A 14090-nucleotide genomic window follows, 5' to 3' on the forward strand; every position below is an offset into this window, starting at 1 on the left:
CCTCCAGTAGATATGTAGTGGGAATGACTTAGGAGCCAAGCACAGCAAGCGCGCATTAACCATACTTACGGTTTCGACCTGTGAGGTTTTGTGCGTCTCACGAACGACATATATATCTCTAGCTGGAAGCACTTCAGCAAACAAACCACTACCGAACAGAGCGAAAGGCCGAAACAGCAAGTCTACCGAAGCGTCCGAAGACGTGAGCGCGGGCAACAGGGCACCGTGAAGTCGACAGAGGATAATAGCAGGGAAGAAGGTAAGTCTTGTAGAATACACCGGCCTCCTACACCGGCCTATGATACAACCTACTGTCCATGGTGCCAATAAACAGATGTCATTGGACCGCGCCCAACTACACGATGTACAGCAAGACACATCTTCCCACCGTTGCACCATAGTAGATTCCAGCGAGAAAATAGGAGAACTAATCGATAGCGAGAGCAAGTTTAGGCGGCTTGCCTGTGGGAGGTTGTCAGGTCAAGATCGCAATCAAGACGAGAGGTGCACTTACGCCATTCCACCATACCCCATAGCCGCCCCCGATTCTGCGAGCTTGCGCTGTCTGAAAGCCTGCATCGCAGTCAGCTCCACGCACACGAGGAATCAAGCCAGAAACACTCACCCTGCGGTACTTCGTACGCTCGTAGGTGACGAGACCGACCACGATGAGGGCGATGACGGAGATACCAGCGAACACACCCAATCCAATCGGCAACACAGAGAGCTGGGTACCAGGAAGCTGGAACTTCGCCGCACTTGAGGTCGCGGTGTCTGCAGCGGAAGTGGCCGTCGATCCAGATTGGTTGGCGGCGTCCGCTGCAGCGGTCGCACTGGCGGTGGTGGAAGCAATGCTCTCCGTCTTCACAACCGAACCGTCGACGGTCGAGAAGCCCTAGGAGATGTATGCATTAGAGATGGACCATGAACGAGAAACATGAATATGCTTACTCCGGCCTTAACTGCACCGCCGGTTGCAGCCGCAGAAGAACCTGTCGCTGTAGCTGAGGCAGATGCCGAACCAGACGCAGACCCAGTGGCTGTTGCAGCCGCCGTGTCCGCAGACGAGAGCGCTGTTCCTGCGACAAGCGTTGTACCCTGTTACCGCAAATCAGTAACCAGGCACTAATAATGCACAGCGAATACACTCACATTATCGCTGATGGCTCCTCCAGAGGTGGCCGTGGCGGAAGCAGAAGCAGACGCGTCAGTCGCAGTGGCTAGAGAAGGAGATTGGATGTCAATATTCAGCCATAGAGAATGCAAATACAGCCTTCGACGAAGTGCTCCCAGTCAAAGAATGCGTCCCTGCTTTACAGGCATGAGTGGTATCGGGTTTGAAGTGTATGTGCAAATGGTTACACTCCGTTGCCAAGGGTTCGCGACCAAGCACGGGGGCATAGCACTCCGTCGAAAGCACTCCGGGCAAGACAAAGAAAGGGAAGGCTAACACACCTGAAGCACTAGCGTCGGTGGCCGAGGAGCTTGCGGCGCTGTCTGTGCTTGAAGCAGCTGAGCTATCCGTACTTGAAGCAGCTGAGCTGTCCGTGCTCGAAGCTGCACTGCTGTCCGTGCTCGAAGTCGCGGATGAATCCGCCGATGAGGTCGTGGACGTGGACGAGTCGGACGAGGACGTCGAAGATCCCGACTGGTTGTTCCCGCCTGTCGGCGTCAGGGTGCACGACCTGGTCTCGCGCACGAGGGGCTCCCCATTGTCTCCAGTAATGGGGTCAAGGGTGATCGAGCACGTCTGTATCATCGATCCCGTGGAGCTGGTGGCGAGGGGGAAGACTTGAGGGTGGAACTGCAGAGTAGACGGAAAAAATACTCACGTCTGGATAGTCTGAGTAACCTGCACGGTGGTCGACTGCGACAAGTTCTCTCCGTCCCTGGCCACTCTCAGCGCAGAGTGCGTACGCTTCTCAGGGATGGCAGGAGCACCATTTGCGTGACCCAGAAGTAGCAAGAAAGTGAGAAGGAACGCGACAGTAGCAGACTTTGAATACCCGAGCATGTTGGCGACAGAGAAGACCGGGTGGATATTGAAGCTCGGAAGGTATGAACAGAGGACGAATATGCGGAAGCCGGCTCCCTTGAGGCTCGACGACACGTACAATGGCGACGAAGGTGGAAAGAAAGGAATGGAATAGCCCCCAGGGCAGACAACGAGGAGTACCCGACGAGGAAGACGGGGGAAGAGGTGAGAGGCGGGAAACAGCCAGCGGTCCTTTGGCTGTCTCTGCCCCTTCAAAGGCAGGTCCAGACGCGTTTGATTGTTGCCACATCCCATCACCCGCGTTCATTGTTCGATAAAGTGCAATAAGCGGGGCTCTAATTGCCTTTCACCGGCCACACAGCACATAAGCGGAGTCCCAACCCGGCCATCCACCGGCGCGGCAACGATCACTACCGCAAACCCTCGCGTTGGCAACGCACTTCCAGACACTCCCCCGATCATCGACCCCGGCGCAGAGGACGGGGCCAGGTCCACAAATACCCAGGGAAATGGTAACGAGGATGATCGAGACTCTAGAATGCTTACTGCGGAGGCTACAAAGCTATAAGATAAACAGCAGCGGTCTCTAACAAGCATAACAACCAAGGTGCTGCGGGTGCGCACCACGGCCCCGAAATAACGTTCACCTCATTCCGCCCTCCACGGTCTTGTATATTTTCCCGTCTCTCACGCGCTGTCGCCGACGCAGCTCAAAGAGCTTCCCAATGACATGGGAGACGGCTGGCGTGCCGTAGTGCTCAAAGGCCATCGACGTCACGACGTTGACGACGACTGCCAGCAACAACGTCGCACGCGCCGAACCCGGCAGCGGCATCAGCTCCAGGAGCTTTGCCACAGGAGCGGGCGGGTTCAGAAGCACGAGGATGTTGAACAGGCATAGACAGACCATTGACAGCATGAACCAGCCTGGCATGTCTTTGATCAGCACTGCGCCTCGCACATACGACGGAAATAGAATAATTACCGTTTGTCCACATGTGTTGTCTGAACGGAGGCCCGATGCTGAAAACAGCTGCGACCAAGATATACTGGAAACATGACACCAAGAATAGCGCGGAATTCTCATAATTAGTCGCCTCGAGCTTGTCGTCGTCTTCATTAGGATTCTTGGGCACCGGAGGAGTGTACCTAGACATCAGACACTGCCTTCAGCTTCCCCGTCAAAAGGAGATAGACAACTGATTGGAACAACTCGACGAGCACTTCCCCCCAACAGCCTTCCATGCAGAGCACTCAAGCTACTCCTGGGATAGGTGTGTCGCTTGAGAACCCATGCCTGCCAAACTTCAGGCACTTATCTTCGTTCAGGAGGCAGGTCAGAGCACCCATGCGATGAGGCCAGAACAGGGACTAGTCGACCCTGCCCCTCGCCTCATCGCATGCTGATCGTCTCGCCTCCTCCGCCACCTCATGCGCCTGGCGTCGATGCGCCACCATCCCTACTGAATAGAAAACTCACCATTCCTGCGAGCGGACCCAGAAGAACGCCCAGAACTGGATGGCCGACGTGATGATGATCTGCCCAACGAGACTCGCGAGGACCTTCTTCGATACCAGGCTCGCCGTCGGCCGCTTAGGGTGAATGCGCGGCCAAGGCAGTGTCCTCCCCACTGCATCCACACGTCAGTGAAACTCATCAATGTATGGCTGTATCTCAACGTACTGGTGACTGCGATCGGGATGATGATGAATAGATCGATGTACAAGAACTGTGATTTACGTTGATGAACGCCGGCCACCTCCAAGCTATGCAAGCATGGACGACTTACCTGAAAGTCGCCGAGGGACGAGGCAAATGAGTACAGTAGCGTGATAGTCGTGAACTGGATAAGCGAATACAATGCCCTGTCCACGGCGCATCATCAGCATACTGCTTCCGCATAGGTCGCAGCTGGAACACTTACATGTATTTGAAACAGCTGAAGCTCGTCACCAGCGCAGCGCGGCCTTCCTTGATCACTTCGATGACACAGCTGATGTCGGGTGTGCGGCTCGTGAAGGGGGCAGCGACCGAGGCTTCTGCCTCAGAGAGCGACAGGCCGACATCTGCAGCCTTCAGTGCGGCACAATCGTTTGCGCCGTCGCCGCACATGAGAACGGTGTACCCGAGGCCCTGGAGGCGCTCGACAACCTCATTCTTCTCATCAGGAGACATGCGTGCATATATCTGCGTCTTGACAAGCATCTGTCATGCCGAGATTATGAGCGTACAAAGTCGATGAGAGAAGAGAACATACCCTTTGCATGGTCTCGAGAGGGGCGTGGTTCATGATCCAGCGGAAGACATCTCCGGTAACAGCGAGCGTGTAATCCTGGCTTTCGAGTTCTTCGGTGTCAATCAGACGATGTGCGGGAGGAGACAGCGGCTTCAGGCTGTAGTCGTCCAACGCCCAGGAAGGTTCGTCCATGCTTGACCACTCCAGTTTTGAGAACGGAGACGATGCGTTCCCGCGAATGAAGGTTGGTGCGAAGACTTGCGCCGCAGGGTTGATCAGGCCACACTCACGAGCGACACTAACAGCAGTCAGCGGATTGTCACCAGTGATCATCCTGCAGGCGAAGTGGGCAGCGCGGAGCGTTTGAATGGCAGGCGTCGTCCCTGGCTTGAGCTTGTTCTCGAAGATGACCAGGCCCAAGAACTGCAGTCCAGATTCAGCTTGTTCTCTGACAGTGATCGACGTGAGTTTATATCGAGAAACAGCAAGAGTATACGACGTGCCGTTTGAGCTTCTGAGCTTTCAGCCACGTGAGACCCTCGATACTCTTGCCAGCCATGGCAATGACACGGTATCCGCGCTTCGTGTAGTACGAGAGAAGGTCATCGTAGTCCTGTGGGACTAGCCAAAGTCGGGTGAGAACTAGGAGCAAATATTACTCCATGTCGACATACAAGAACTCTTGTCGCAGATCTCCGCCATGACTTCTGGCGCACCCTTGACGTAGACTTCCATACTCGTGCTCTTTAGTCGCTTGACAACTACACTCATCCTGCGGAGAGCCGAGACGAATTCGAACGTCCGAATGACGCCCAGTTCGAGGAAGTGGGCGTGCTATAATGACACATGTCAGCCAAGTGCCTCTGCATGACGAAGAGCTACCCACCCTGCCAGCGCCCTTTAGTGCATCCTCTATTCTGAACTGGGCGCTTCCCGGCGGCCTCACGACCGTCTGCACCAGCGCCGCAGGCCGGTCACCACCCGACTTATTCTTGACTACGCCGGTCCCAGCGACATGGCCTTCCTCGAGCGTCCACTTGGTAAACTCGAACATCTTGACATCCAGAGGATCACCAATGATCTCGCCGTCGACCATCTTGAGCGAATGACATGTCGCAAGCGCGTGCAAGAAGTTCGCCTTGTCGCGACTCGCCGGAAGATCGTGGATGACCTCGAGGAGCTCGCCGAACCGGTTGACGTTGCGCTCCGGAGCACGCACGCCAAGGATATCGAGTCCGTCCTCGGTGAGTGTGCCGGTCTTGTCGAAACAGCACACGTTGATCTGGCCGGCGACGTTCACTCGACTGGGAGAGATGCAGAAGATACCGAGTTTGCGCAAACGGCCGATGGCGAAGCTGGTGCCAATCGACAGGGTAGCGGGCAGTGCGGGTGGGACGACGACAGTGATAAGATCGAGGGCGCGAATGAGGATAGTATGCCACTTGACCTATCGCAAACGCGATCAGCGAGTGTGCAAAAAGCGAGGCCAGAGATACTAACCCCAAGCCGGACGAACTGGACGGCACTCGCACAGAAACCGAGCCCTGCGACACCCGCAAGAACACCAATGAACCGCATAGAATCTCTGTAAAACTTGAATCCGGTGGGCTTCGGAAACAGCATAGAGCGCACGAGGGCGCCCTTCGTCGTGTAGAAGCCTGCGAGGACCGTTAGATACCAGAGAGACTATGGAAGCGATTAGTCGCTTACCGGTGCGCACTACCAGACCCAATGCGGGTGCTCCAGGGCGCCCGTCGATGGTCAACGCTCCACGAATCCGAACGACACGGGTGCCAGCATATAGGAAACTCTTCGCCATATCTCCAGCGACGTCCAAGCAGTCTTGCCAGCGGGCAAGGTCGTCGTTCTTGATAGGAATCTTGGTGACGGGAACACTTTCGCCCGTAAGCATGCTCTCGTTGACGATAGCGTCTCCGGAGAGTAGGAACATGTCCGCAGGGAGAGTCGCGAGCGGTGGTTCGTTGAGGTTGACGATATCGCCTGGCACAATCTCCGAAGAATCGCATTCAGACCCTAGGTGTGCACTCGGTAAGATAGCGCACGCAGTCAGAAGAGGTCAACGAGACATACACGATCCATCACGGTACACATTCACTGTGCAGATAAACCTAGACATTTCCCGCATTCTGGCGATAGTCTGCCCGAGAGTATAAATATGTGATTGGGGCTGTCGAGCCGGATGCACGTACCTGCTTGGTCTCCACGAGCGTCGTGACGATACTTATCGCGGATATGAGAAGAATGCAGAAAGCATAGTAATAGTAGTCATCCAGGGACCACAAGACGATACTGGCGATTTGGAACACATAGAATGGATGAATGACCTAAACGAAGTCTGGCGTATGAGAATGCCATCAAGTAAGAACGACTTAGACGCACCTCGTCAATGAGCAGGGACACAGTAGATTTGCCCTCTATGTCGATCAAATTAGGGCCGAACAACGCTGATCGCTGAGTCCGTACTGGCGTCTGTAAGCCACTTTGCACTGCGGAGATGTTTTTCCAAGAAGAGTCTCGCCAATCTCTGGAAAAATATGTAAGCCCAGGTATGCACGCTGGACGTATACTGACGATACTGACCGTATCATGCTGAACAGCCCAGTGCGAGGGTCCAAGGCGAACCTATTATATCGGTAGTCGATGTAGGTCAGAGTCGTAAGAGGGGCGTCCGCATCGCCTGTTCGGTACTTTGGCAACAATTGCGCTGGATCCGGGGCTGTAGAGAACACGGTGGATATAGAGTATGGATAATCAAGCTGTGAGATAGTAAAGATGGCTATGTCTCTGTAGGCGGTCTTCTCCCTACTGAGTATACAGATCGGCGGAGGGTATTGTAAGAAGCTCGCACCTCCACGACGACGAAACCCTGCCGGATGTCTACGAAAGCGCGTTCTCGCGTGACCCAGCGAAGCCAGAGCGTAGGGAACCAGCGACCGAGTAGTGCCAGGATACCACATGTGAGTATGCAGGAGAGCCGCCAGAGCCATTGCCGCCAAGGAATCGGCTCATAGCCTATCATGCGTATGTGGGCGTCCTCGTCTGTGATGTACATGGTTTGCCTGCTAGGTGGTCCAGCTGGCGGTGGGGGCAGGGGCTCAAGCTCTCCCATATCTATGCGTGCCTCAGAACCGAAGATGGGGTCGCCCGTCAGCAGAGGGAGACTCGGGCCTGGGGAGGGCGGGTAAGACCCATACTCCATCTCGCTCCCAGAGGGCGCGACGCTTGCTATGTCGGCCTCGTCGCCTGACGACTCGTCTTCCTCGTTGGAGGTGTAGCCCCAGCGGTCGTCGCCGTCTTCTGACATGTCGTCCACAGCGTAGTCTGAGCTGACATCTGAACGTCTGCTGCTATGTCTGCGCAAGAGCCTTGAGCGGGACGCGCGACTGGACAGGGATGTTCGTCGGCTGCGCGGAGGTGACTCCGTGACGGGTACGCTGCGACCGAAGATGCTCGCCAGGCCCCCGAAGACATTACTCCGCGAGGCCTCAGGCGACTGCGATGCCCTCCGTCCGCGCGAAGTCCTGCCATAGTCCTCACCTTCGTCCCCAGATTCCCCGGTCAGATCCTGCTCTGACCACCTGCCGTGCCCATTCTCTGCTCCGCCTTGGCCGTCCGTGCTGTCCCGGCTCATACGCCGACTGCGGGGCCGTCCATCTCGGCTCATGCTGTCCTCGCTTCTCCTGCGGCTTCTGGAGTGCCCGCTGCTGCGTCGAGCATAGTCCCGCAGGGTCATACGAGATACGCTACTCGGATTGACAGAGTGCCCCGGGCCATCGAACATGGCGTCGCCGTCCTCGCCATACCGAGAGTCGCGTCGAGAACGACTTTCATTATCGAGGGCCTGTTGGATGTCGAGCGGCGACGCTCCCTCGGTGTAGTCGTATCCATCTCCGTTGGATGACGAGGGGTCCGGCATGTTAGAGACAACACAACACAGTCCAGGACTATAAGTCAAGAAACAAAGCCTCAGCAAGACATAGAGATGGAGATAGAACGAGAAATGAGTTGCGGTACGCTCGAGTACTGCATACTTATGTCCATTGCTTCGGGAAATGCCTTGCTAAATGTTAACTTCTTTGGCTAAGGGGAATCTGCTGGGAGCCTGGCTTTTACCCCTTTCTCCCTCAATAGAAGGCATCGAAAGCCTCTATGGACAACAGGCTATTCTTTGCTCACTTGGAAGAGGAGTAGGAAGCTAGGGGTTCCGTATTTTTGACAGCGGGAAACGATGCGTTCTTTGCAGTAAGTACTGACGCTAAGGTTGTTACTAATACCTGTAGCGTTGAGGGGCTATCTAGTGATTCTTACTTGCCAGGATTAAATATTAAATCTGGAAAATGTCCCAGGACGGTGAGGATAACCTACTGTGATGAAGCTGCCTCTAAGCCTCCTCAATTACATATTTCCTCATTTTAATTCCCACAGCTCGGCAAAGGTGGGATCGTAACAGTGCGATCACTCCCTCGTGCGCTCCCTCGCAGAAATGTACGGTAGAGTCGTGTTGAAGCGCCCGAGGGATCAACCGCCTTTGCCGAGCTGTGGGAAATCAAATAAGGAAATAAAACATGTAATTGAGGAGGCCTGAAAGGTATCCTATACTTTGTTGGGTTACTCTAAGTGTCTGGATTGTGTAGTTTGTAGGTCATCCGAATGAAATGATTCAGATGGCATTCTGAAATACCGGTCATTTTTAATATGTGCAGTATAGAAACATTGTCTTGAAGCTGTTAGTTTCAGGCTAAACGACAGACTTGAGTAGCAACAGCTCTGAACGTTCTTGAGGGCAAAGTAAGCAACATGCGATTAGCAGCGCGACACTACTACTGTACAAGTCCGATATCGAGAGACCAAACATCATCCCAGGTACTTCCAGATGAGGAAGAAACAGAAGAACGTGAAAATCGCACCCGCGAAGAAGATATACATGTCCTGCGTGCTGGGAAAATGTCGCAGAAACATCAGCGTCCAGGAGCAGGGTAGGGGCACGGCGAGACAACGCACCTCCTCCTCTCAATCCAACCGATGACATCTCTGCTCAGGCCCAGCGTGTTCGCAGCATCCAACAGCCGTCGTTGGGTGCCCTTCAACACGTTCCGCTGGTCCACCAAATCGTCAAGCACGGCCCGGCCTTGCGCGATGAACTCGTCCAGCCGGTTGTCCGTGTTCTGGATGAAACTGTGTTCGCGTAGCGCATGGTCCTCCCGCAGCGCACCGTTTAGGGAAAGTGGGGTCGAGCCGCGGAAGGGGGATTCTGAGACCTCTTCTTCTGGTGACGGTTGCATGAATCGCCGTCGCGTGTCTCCTGGCGCGGACATGGGTCCTGTAGACGATGACGAGCCAGACAACAACTCTGCACGCGCTGTTGCTTCATGCTACCGGGAATTGGTTGGACGTTGGACGCAATGCCCTTGCTCAGCGCGCGACGACGGACGCACCTCTGCTTTCAACCGCTCAAACTGCACTCGTAGGTCCGAGTAATCTGAGCGAAATTTCTGTACGCGCCTGTAGCATGCAGTTAGCCTTGGATAGAGCGCGAAGCGAGGTGGACGCACATCATAGCCTTCTCCTGCTTCGCCTTTATGATCTCCCTCTTTGCCATAGAGTCGTAATCCTCCACCGTCCTATGCATGGCCGCTAAGGACGCAGATATCTGCCCTATCATGAAGTATCGCCGCGTGCGGCACTTCAGTTGCGCGTCTTTGTATATTTCAAGACGAGGTCGATAGACCGTGAACAGACCTAGCAGCGATGCGGACTTCTCGCCATTTCGGAGTCGCTCAAGATCAGCCTGTATGGAGTTTGTCTGGCGTACGCCAAGGGTATATAGCGAGTTCATTGGGCGGTATAGAAGCAAGGAATAAATAGCAGGTAACGTCGTGGAAGGAAGGTGTTATGGAGAACCGTCGGCGGGGTGTCTGAGTGTGCGTGTCACTGTGCATTAGCGGCACGTGTCCGGGCCGTACTATCAGGCAAATGAAGCGCTGGTCCCTGCCGAGTCAGTTATTGACAAGCTTCAACTTGTTGATTCTTAGGGTTCGTCACTTCAGCCATCGTCGACATCTCGCTGCTCCTGATCCTTACAATGTTCCAGAGATTGATGCAAGAACATCGATAGGCCCTTTTTATGGGCTCCGCGACTGCCGTGTGTATTGCCAGATGTTTTGAACTGAGAATTTCCTATTTCCGAGAACCTCATCATGCTCGTAGATAATATACGAAGCAGTGAAACCCGCTGCAACTCAAGATGGACCAATTGCAACTCGATGACGACTCAGAGCTCCCAATTGCTCCTTTTACCCGTGGTGTGGTCTGCCTGCCTCCAGGCTCTACCAGAGTGGCAGACGCCGATGAAGAGGTGAGGACGCATCATACCGAGAACCAGTGACTCACAGCCTAACGTGTGCATCTACCCGTCAGGTATTTCTCTTATACACGAACCTCGCGGGACACCACAAGACGGACACCGCCGGGACCACCAAATTCCGTGGCTTAGGCCACATAGACTCGCACGAGGATATATTGGCGATCTCGCTCGCTCTGGGAACACCTGCGCATGATCTAGGGAGCTCAGGACACGTTGGGAAAGTGCATGTTAAGCATAAAGGCCGGGCCTCTTCTTCGCAGAAAAGAAAGGCTCGTAAATCCCGTGCGGAGGACGTTCCAACCCTAGAGGTCGAAATCTTCCAGGATAAGACTGCCCTCCGCAGCCGTAAAGGAGATACCGGAAGTGTTCTATGGCATGCTAGGTACGCTTGCCCTAGCCGTGCGTCTTAACGGAAGTCTCTCAAACCCATGACCTTCTTTGATGTCCTACAGCGTCGACTTTGCAGAAGCGGTCCTCCGCCAAGTGCATCAGAAAGTACCCGATGGTTTCCTGAGTCCAGAAACGTTATCAGAGGTACATGTCGTGGAACTGGGGTACGTCCCCCACTGCTGCCGCAGTGGCGGCATATCGTTCCTTGCACACGTTCCTAACCTCATGCAGGGCAGGCACGGGACTCCTCAGCATCGTGCTATCGCCCTTCGTGCGCCACTACACTGTCACAGACATTCCCGAGCTCGTCCCGCTCATACGGAAGAACGTCGGGCACAACCTCGCAACCGGTGTCTCTGCCACGTCCCCACAAAAGGCCGCTGGCAAGCACTCGTCCCCACCACCACTACTCACGTCGAGTAATGTTACCGCAACCGCTCTGGACTGGGTGCAATTGCATAACGCGCCCGCCTCGCTCCGGGCGAAGCTCGCGCCGGACGACCCTGCGGACGTAGTGCTCGTCGTCGACTGCATCTACCACCCGTCCTTGCTACCTGCTTTGCTGACGACAATAGACCATCTGACCGTCCCAGGTCGAACGGCCGTCATCGTCGTCGTGGAACTTCGAGCGGAGGACGTCATACGGGAGTTCCTGCAGATGTGGCTAGATAAGGCTGAAGACGGAAGGTGGGAGATCTGGAGCGTCGGTGGACTTATTGAGGGTCCCTACGCCGTATGGGTAGGCTGGAAGGATGCATTATCTGGGAACGACCAGCCGGAGCGGTGAAGCGGCCGCCTGATGGTGCTGGTGTGTACGATACCCGTGTCAGAGTTCGGTCATGTGAGACAGTGGCCCTCAATAATAATATGCCACACATGACAGCGCTGCAATCTGACATAGGAACAGCGACAGACAAGCCGTACAGGAAGAGGTACGAGATACTGCTATCGTCTTCCCTTGGGACCGCCCTTCCTCTTGGAACCCTTCCCACCTGCTCTGTCCGCTTTCTCCAGCTTCCGTTTTCTCTGCTTTTGGCGCTCGAACTTTCGTGCGGCGTTGGTCTGATACTTGACATCTTTCGCTTTAGTCGAGGCCTTTATCTTCGCCTTGGCGTGTACAACATCGGATGGTGTAGGTTTCGTCTTCACTTTGTTGTGAGCTAGTGGCAGCGCAGATTCGTGATCGTCCTCTTCACCCTCTTCTTCGCCTGCTGCATGTGTGGGGCCGTTGATGAGACTGTCTGGGTCGAATTCCTCCACGACAGTGACGGTTGCAAGCTGCTCCTCGTCCTCAAACTCCTCTTCTTCTGCTTCTGCGGCACGTCCCTTGCCTTTCGACGTGCCCGAACCGCCTATGCCGTCCCACTCGCTATCGCTCCCACTGTCTGTACACAGATTACGTTCCCGAAGCTATCTTGCGTCAACATATGGGAAACTCACCAACGATTCCGCCATATGCCCTCTCGGCCTCCGCAGCATTCTTCTTGGCCTGCTCTGCGAGCAATCGCCGATGCTAATAAGGTCGACGTGTGAGACAAAATCGTGCATGTGAAACAATTCGAAACGCACCTCTCGGCGAGCCTCTAACCTCTCCTGTTTCTCCCTATCTTGGGCCTTCTTCTTAGCCAGCTCCTTCTTCTGAAGCTTTCGCTTATGGAAACCCGTTAGGAATTCTCTGCCATGGGCAGCGGTAAGTATCGCACGCATAGTCAACTCGAACAAGACATACCTGCGTGCGGCATCGTCGAAGAGAACTTCCTTGACCTGTTCTCTCTTGGCTTTCTTCTTTGCGGCGATGATGTTGTGAGATTTCGTTAGTACTGTGAGGTTTGTGGATGCCATGGGGGTATAGTAGCTGGACAGTGGACGAAACAACGATGGAGGTGAGCGCGAAGATTCAGACCGCAAGCCGGCAGCGTTGCTGTAGAAAATGATAAGATAAGATAAGATTGAGCATCATAGCTTGCCCTCGTCGGCGCCTCCAACTCCAACCTCCACTTTTCAATGGTTTCTTTCTACAATCCGGCACTGTGGTCTCGAGCTCTATCCTCACCGGCACGACTGTCGGGAATCATCAAGATTGAAAAACCACACTTTACTTGGCTGGCGTAAGACTATTCTCGACGTGTCCCACGCAGCGTCCAATTGTCGTGGTTGGTGTGAAGGCTTTGCCTACGGAGGCTTCGACGTTCATCCAACCACATGCTGCGGCGGGAACTTCTTGGACCTGCCAGGCGCCCTCCTCCGACGATAGTCCCTGGCCTTCTCAGGGACGTTCGCGGCTCTGCTTGGACAAGCGTATGTCGATGATCCGATTCGCCGAGACATGGACATATCGTCAGCTCCGCAGAGCCTCTGTCACTTCGCACGCTCTCATTGACTGGAACCGGCGGAAGTGGGATGGTGGAATAGCATATGCATAAATGCGATTCATCTCATTCCCAAGCACTTGGTATCGCAAGAGCAGCGTGTTGAACCTGGTGAGTGAATGTCTCAATTGATCTATGTGTCATGTTCACGCACCCTACGCTTCCAGGAACACCGTGCATGAAGGCTTGCTTCCCTTCATTCACCGCTGTATTGGGTGCCGATGCGATGCTTCCGCAGCCCCAGCTCGTTTGCAGTGTTTCCCACCGATATGCGCAATGCTAATTCCGTCTTGTGTACCCACTCCGCAGGGTCGCCCATAGCGCCAAGGGCAACGAGTGGAAGTCTAACTTTAGTGGTCACGAAGAGTTTTACCTCAGCGAAACTTGTCAATCCAATCAAGGTCAACCGAACCATCCTGCGTCTCAGAATGAAGCTCCGTAGTTGTGCCACCACCGCCGGTGGGATGACGTCGTTGGCGAGGGAGAGCTGCCGTGCGTGTACAGTGAGATATCGTGTAGTCCCTCCCAAAGGGATGGCACTGACATGGTCCGTTGACATTTATAGATGCATCTCCCGAAGAAGACGCGGATTCCCTCGCTTTCAGTACCAGCATAAGAAGCCCCAGAGACCTCACATGCTGGTGAGAGCGCATGCGCGCCATGGAGGTATAAAATGCCGCTATATGCCCATCGCAAATCCTCCACACTCACAG

At 54.7% G+C, this 14090-nt stretch overlaps 5 protein-coding genes across 5 annotated transcripts; 1 reads left to right on the top strand and 4 right to left on the bottom strand.

Annotated features, from left to right (window-relative positions):
* Positions 1 to 50: 50 nt before the first annotated feature.
* L226DRAFT_295750 (uncharacterized protein) lies at positions 51 to 2464 on the bottom strand. The gene is made up of 7 exons (XM_067673666.1): positions 1833 to 2464; positions 1456 to 1772; positions 1153 to 1220; positions 952 to 1098; positions 626 to 895; positions 515 to 573; positions 51 to 462 (listed from the first exon to the last, which is right to left on the bottom strand). The coding sequence occupies exons 1-7, from the start codon at positions 2288 to 2290 to the stop codon at positions 450 to 452; spliced, it is 1332 nt and encodes a 443-aa protein (XP_067539100.1). The 5' UTR covers positions 2291 to 2464; the 3' UTR covers positions 51 to 449.
* Positions 2465 to 8244, bottom strand: L226DRAFT_295749 (P-type ATPase). Its single transcript, XM_067673665.1, has 17 exons — positions 7103 to 8244; positions 6835 to 7049; positions 6634 to 6778; positions 6444 to 6578; positions 6325 to 6391; positions 5944 to 6267; positions 5734 to 5891; positions 5120 to 5680; positions 4908 to 5067; positions 4737 to 4854; positions 4255 to 4681; positions 3922 to 4202; positions 3787 to 3862; positions 3681 to 3726; positions 3477 to 3627; positions 2982 to 3145; positions 2465 to 2923 (listed from the first exon to the last, which is right to left on the bottom strand). The coding sequence occupies exons 1-17, from the start codon at positions 8168 to 8170 to the stop codon at positions 2640 to 2642; spliced, it is 4380 nt and encodes a 1459-aa protein (XP_067539101.1). The 5' UTR covers positions 8171 to 8244; the 3' UTR covers positions 2465 to 2639.
* A 720-nt stretch (positions 8245 to 8964) lies between these two features.
* Positions 8965 to 10145, bottom strand: L226DRAFT_503048 (V-snare-domain-containing protein). The gene is made up of 5 exons (XM_067677916.1): positions 9994 to 10145; positions 9807 to 9909; positions 9690 to 9756; positions 9256 to 9626; positions 8965 to 9190 (listed from the first exon to the last, which is right to left on the bottom strand). Exons 1-5 carry the CDS (start codon positions 10088 to 10090, stop codon positions 9109 to 9111), a joined length of 720 nt encoding a protein of 239 aa, XP_067539102.1. The 5' UTR covers positions 10091 to 10145; the 3' UTR covers positions 8965 to 9108.
* A 190-nt stretch (positions 10146 to 10335) lies between these two features.
* Positions 10336 to 11897, top strand: L226DRAFT_610430 (uncharacterized protein). The gene is made up of 5 exons (XM_067686153.1): positions 10336 to 10396; positions 10462 to 10609; positions 10672 to 11000; positions 11071 to 11172; positions 11240 to 11897. Exons 2-5 carry the CDS (start codon positions 10499 to 10501, stop codon positions 11793 to 11795), a joined length of 1098 nt encoding a protein of 365 aa, XP_067539103.1. The 5' UTR covers positions 10336 to 10396; positions 10462 to 10498; the 3' UTR covers positions 11796 to 11897.
* Positions 11818 to 12892, bottom strand: L226DRAFT_531875 (uncharacterized protein). The gene is made up of 4 exons (XM_067680161.1): positions 12738 to 12892; positions 12578 to 12683; positions 12449 to 12521; positions 11818 to 12393 (listed from the first exon to the last, which is right to left on the bottom strand). The coding sequence occupies exons 1-4, from the start codon at positions 12848 to 12850 to the stop codon at positions 11954 to 11956; spliced, it is 732 nt and encodes a 243-aa protein (XP_067539104.1). The 5' UTR covers positions 12851 to 12892; the 3' UTR covers positions 11818 to 11953.
* Between the last annotated feature and the right edge of the window lie 1198 nt (positions 12893 to 14090).

This window comes from Lentinus tigrinus (genome assembly GCF_003813185.1).
Source record: "Lentinus tigrinus ALCF2SS1-7 unplaced genomic scaffold L226scaffold_5, whole genome shotgun sequence".
NCBI lineage: Eukaryota > Fungi > Basidiomycota > Agaricomycetes > Polyporales > Polyporaceae > Lentinus > Lentinus tigrinus.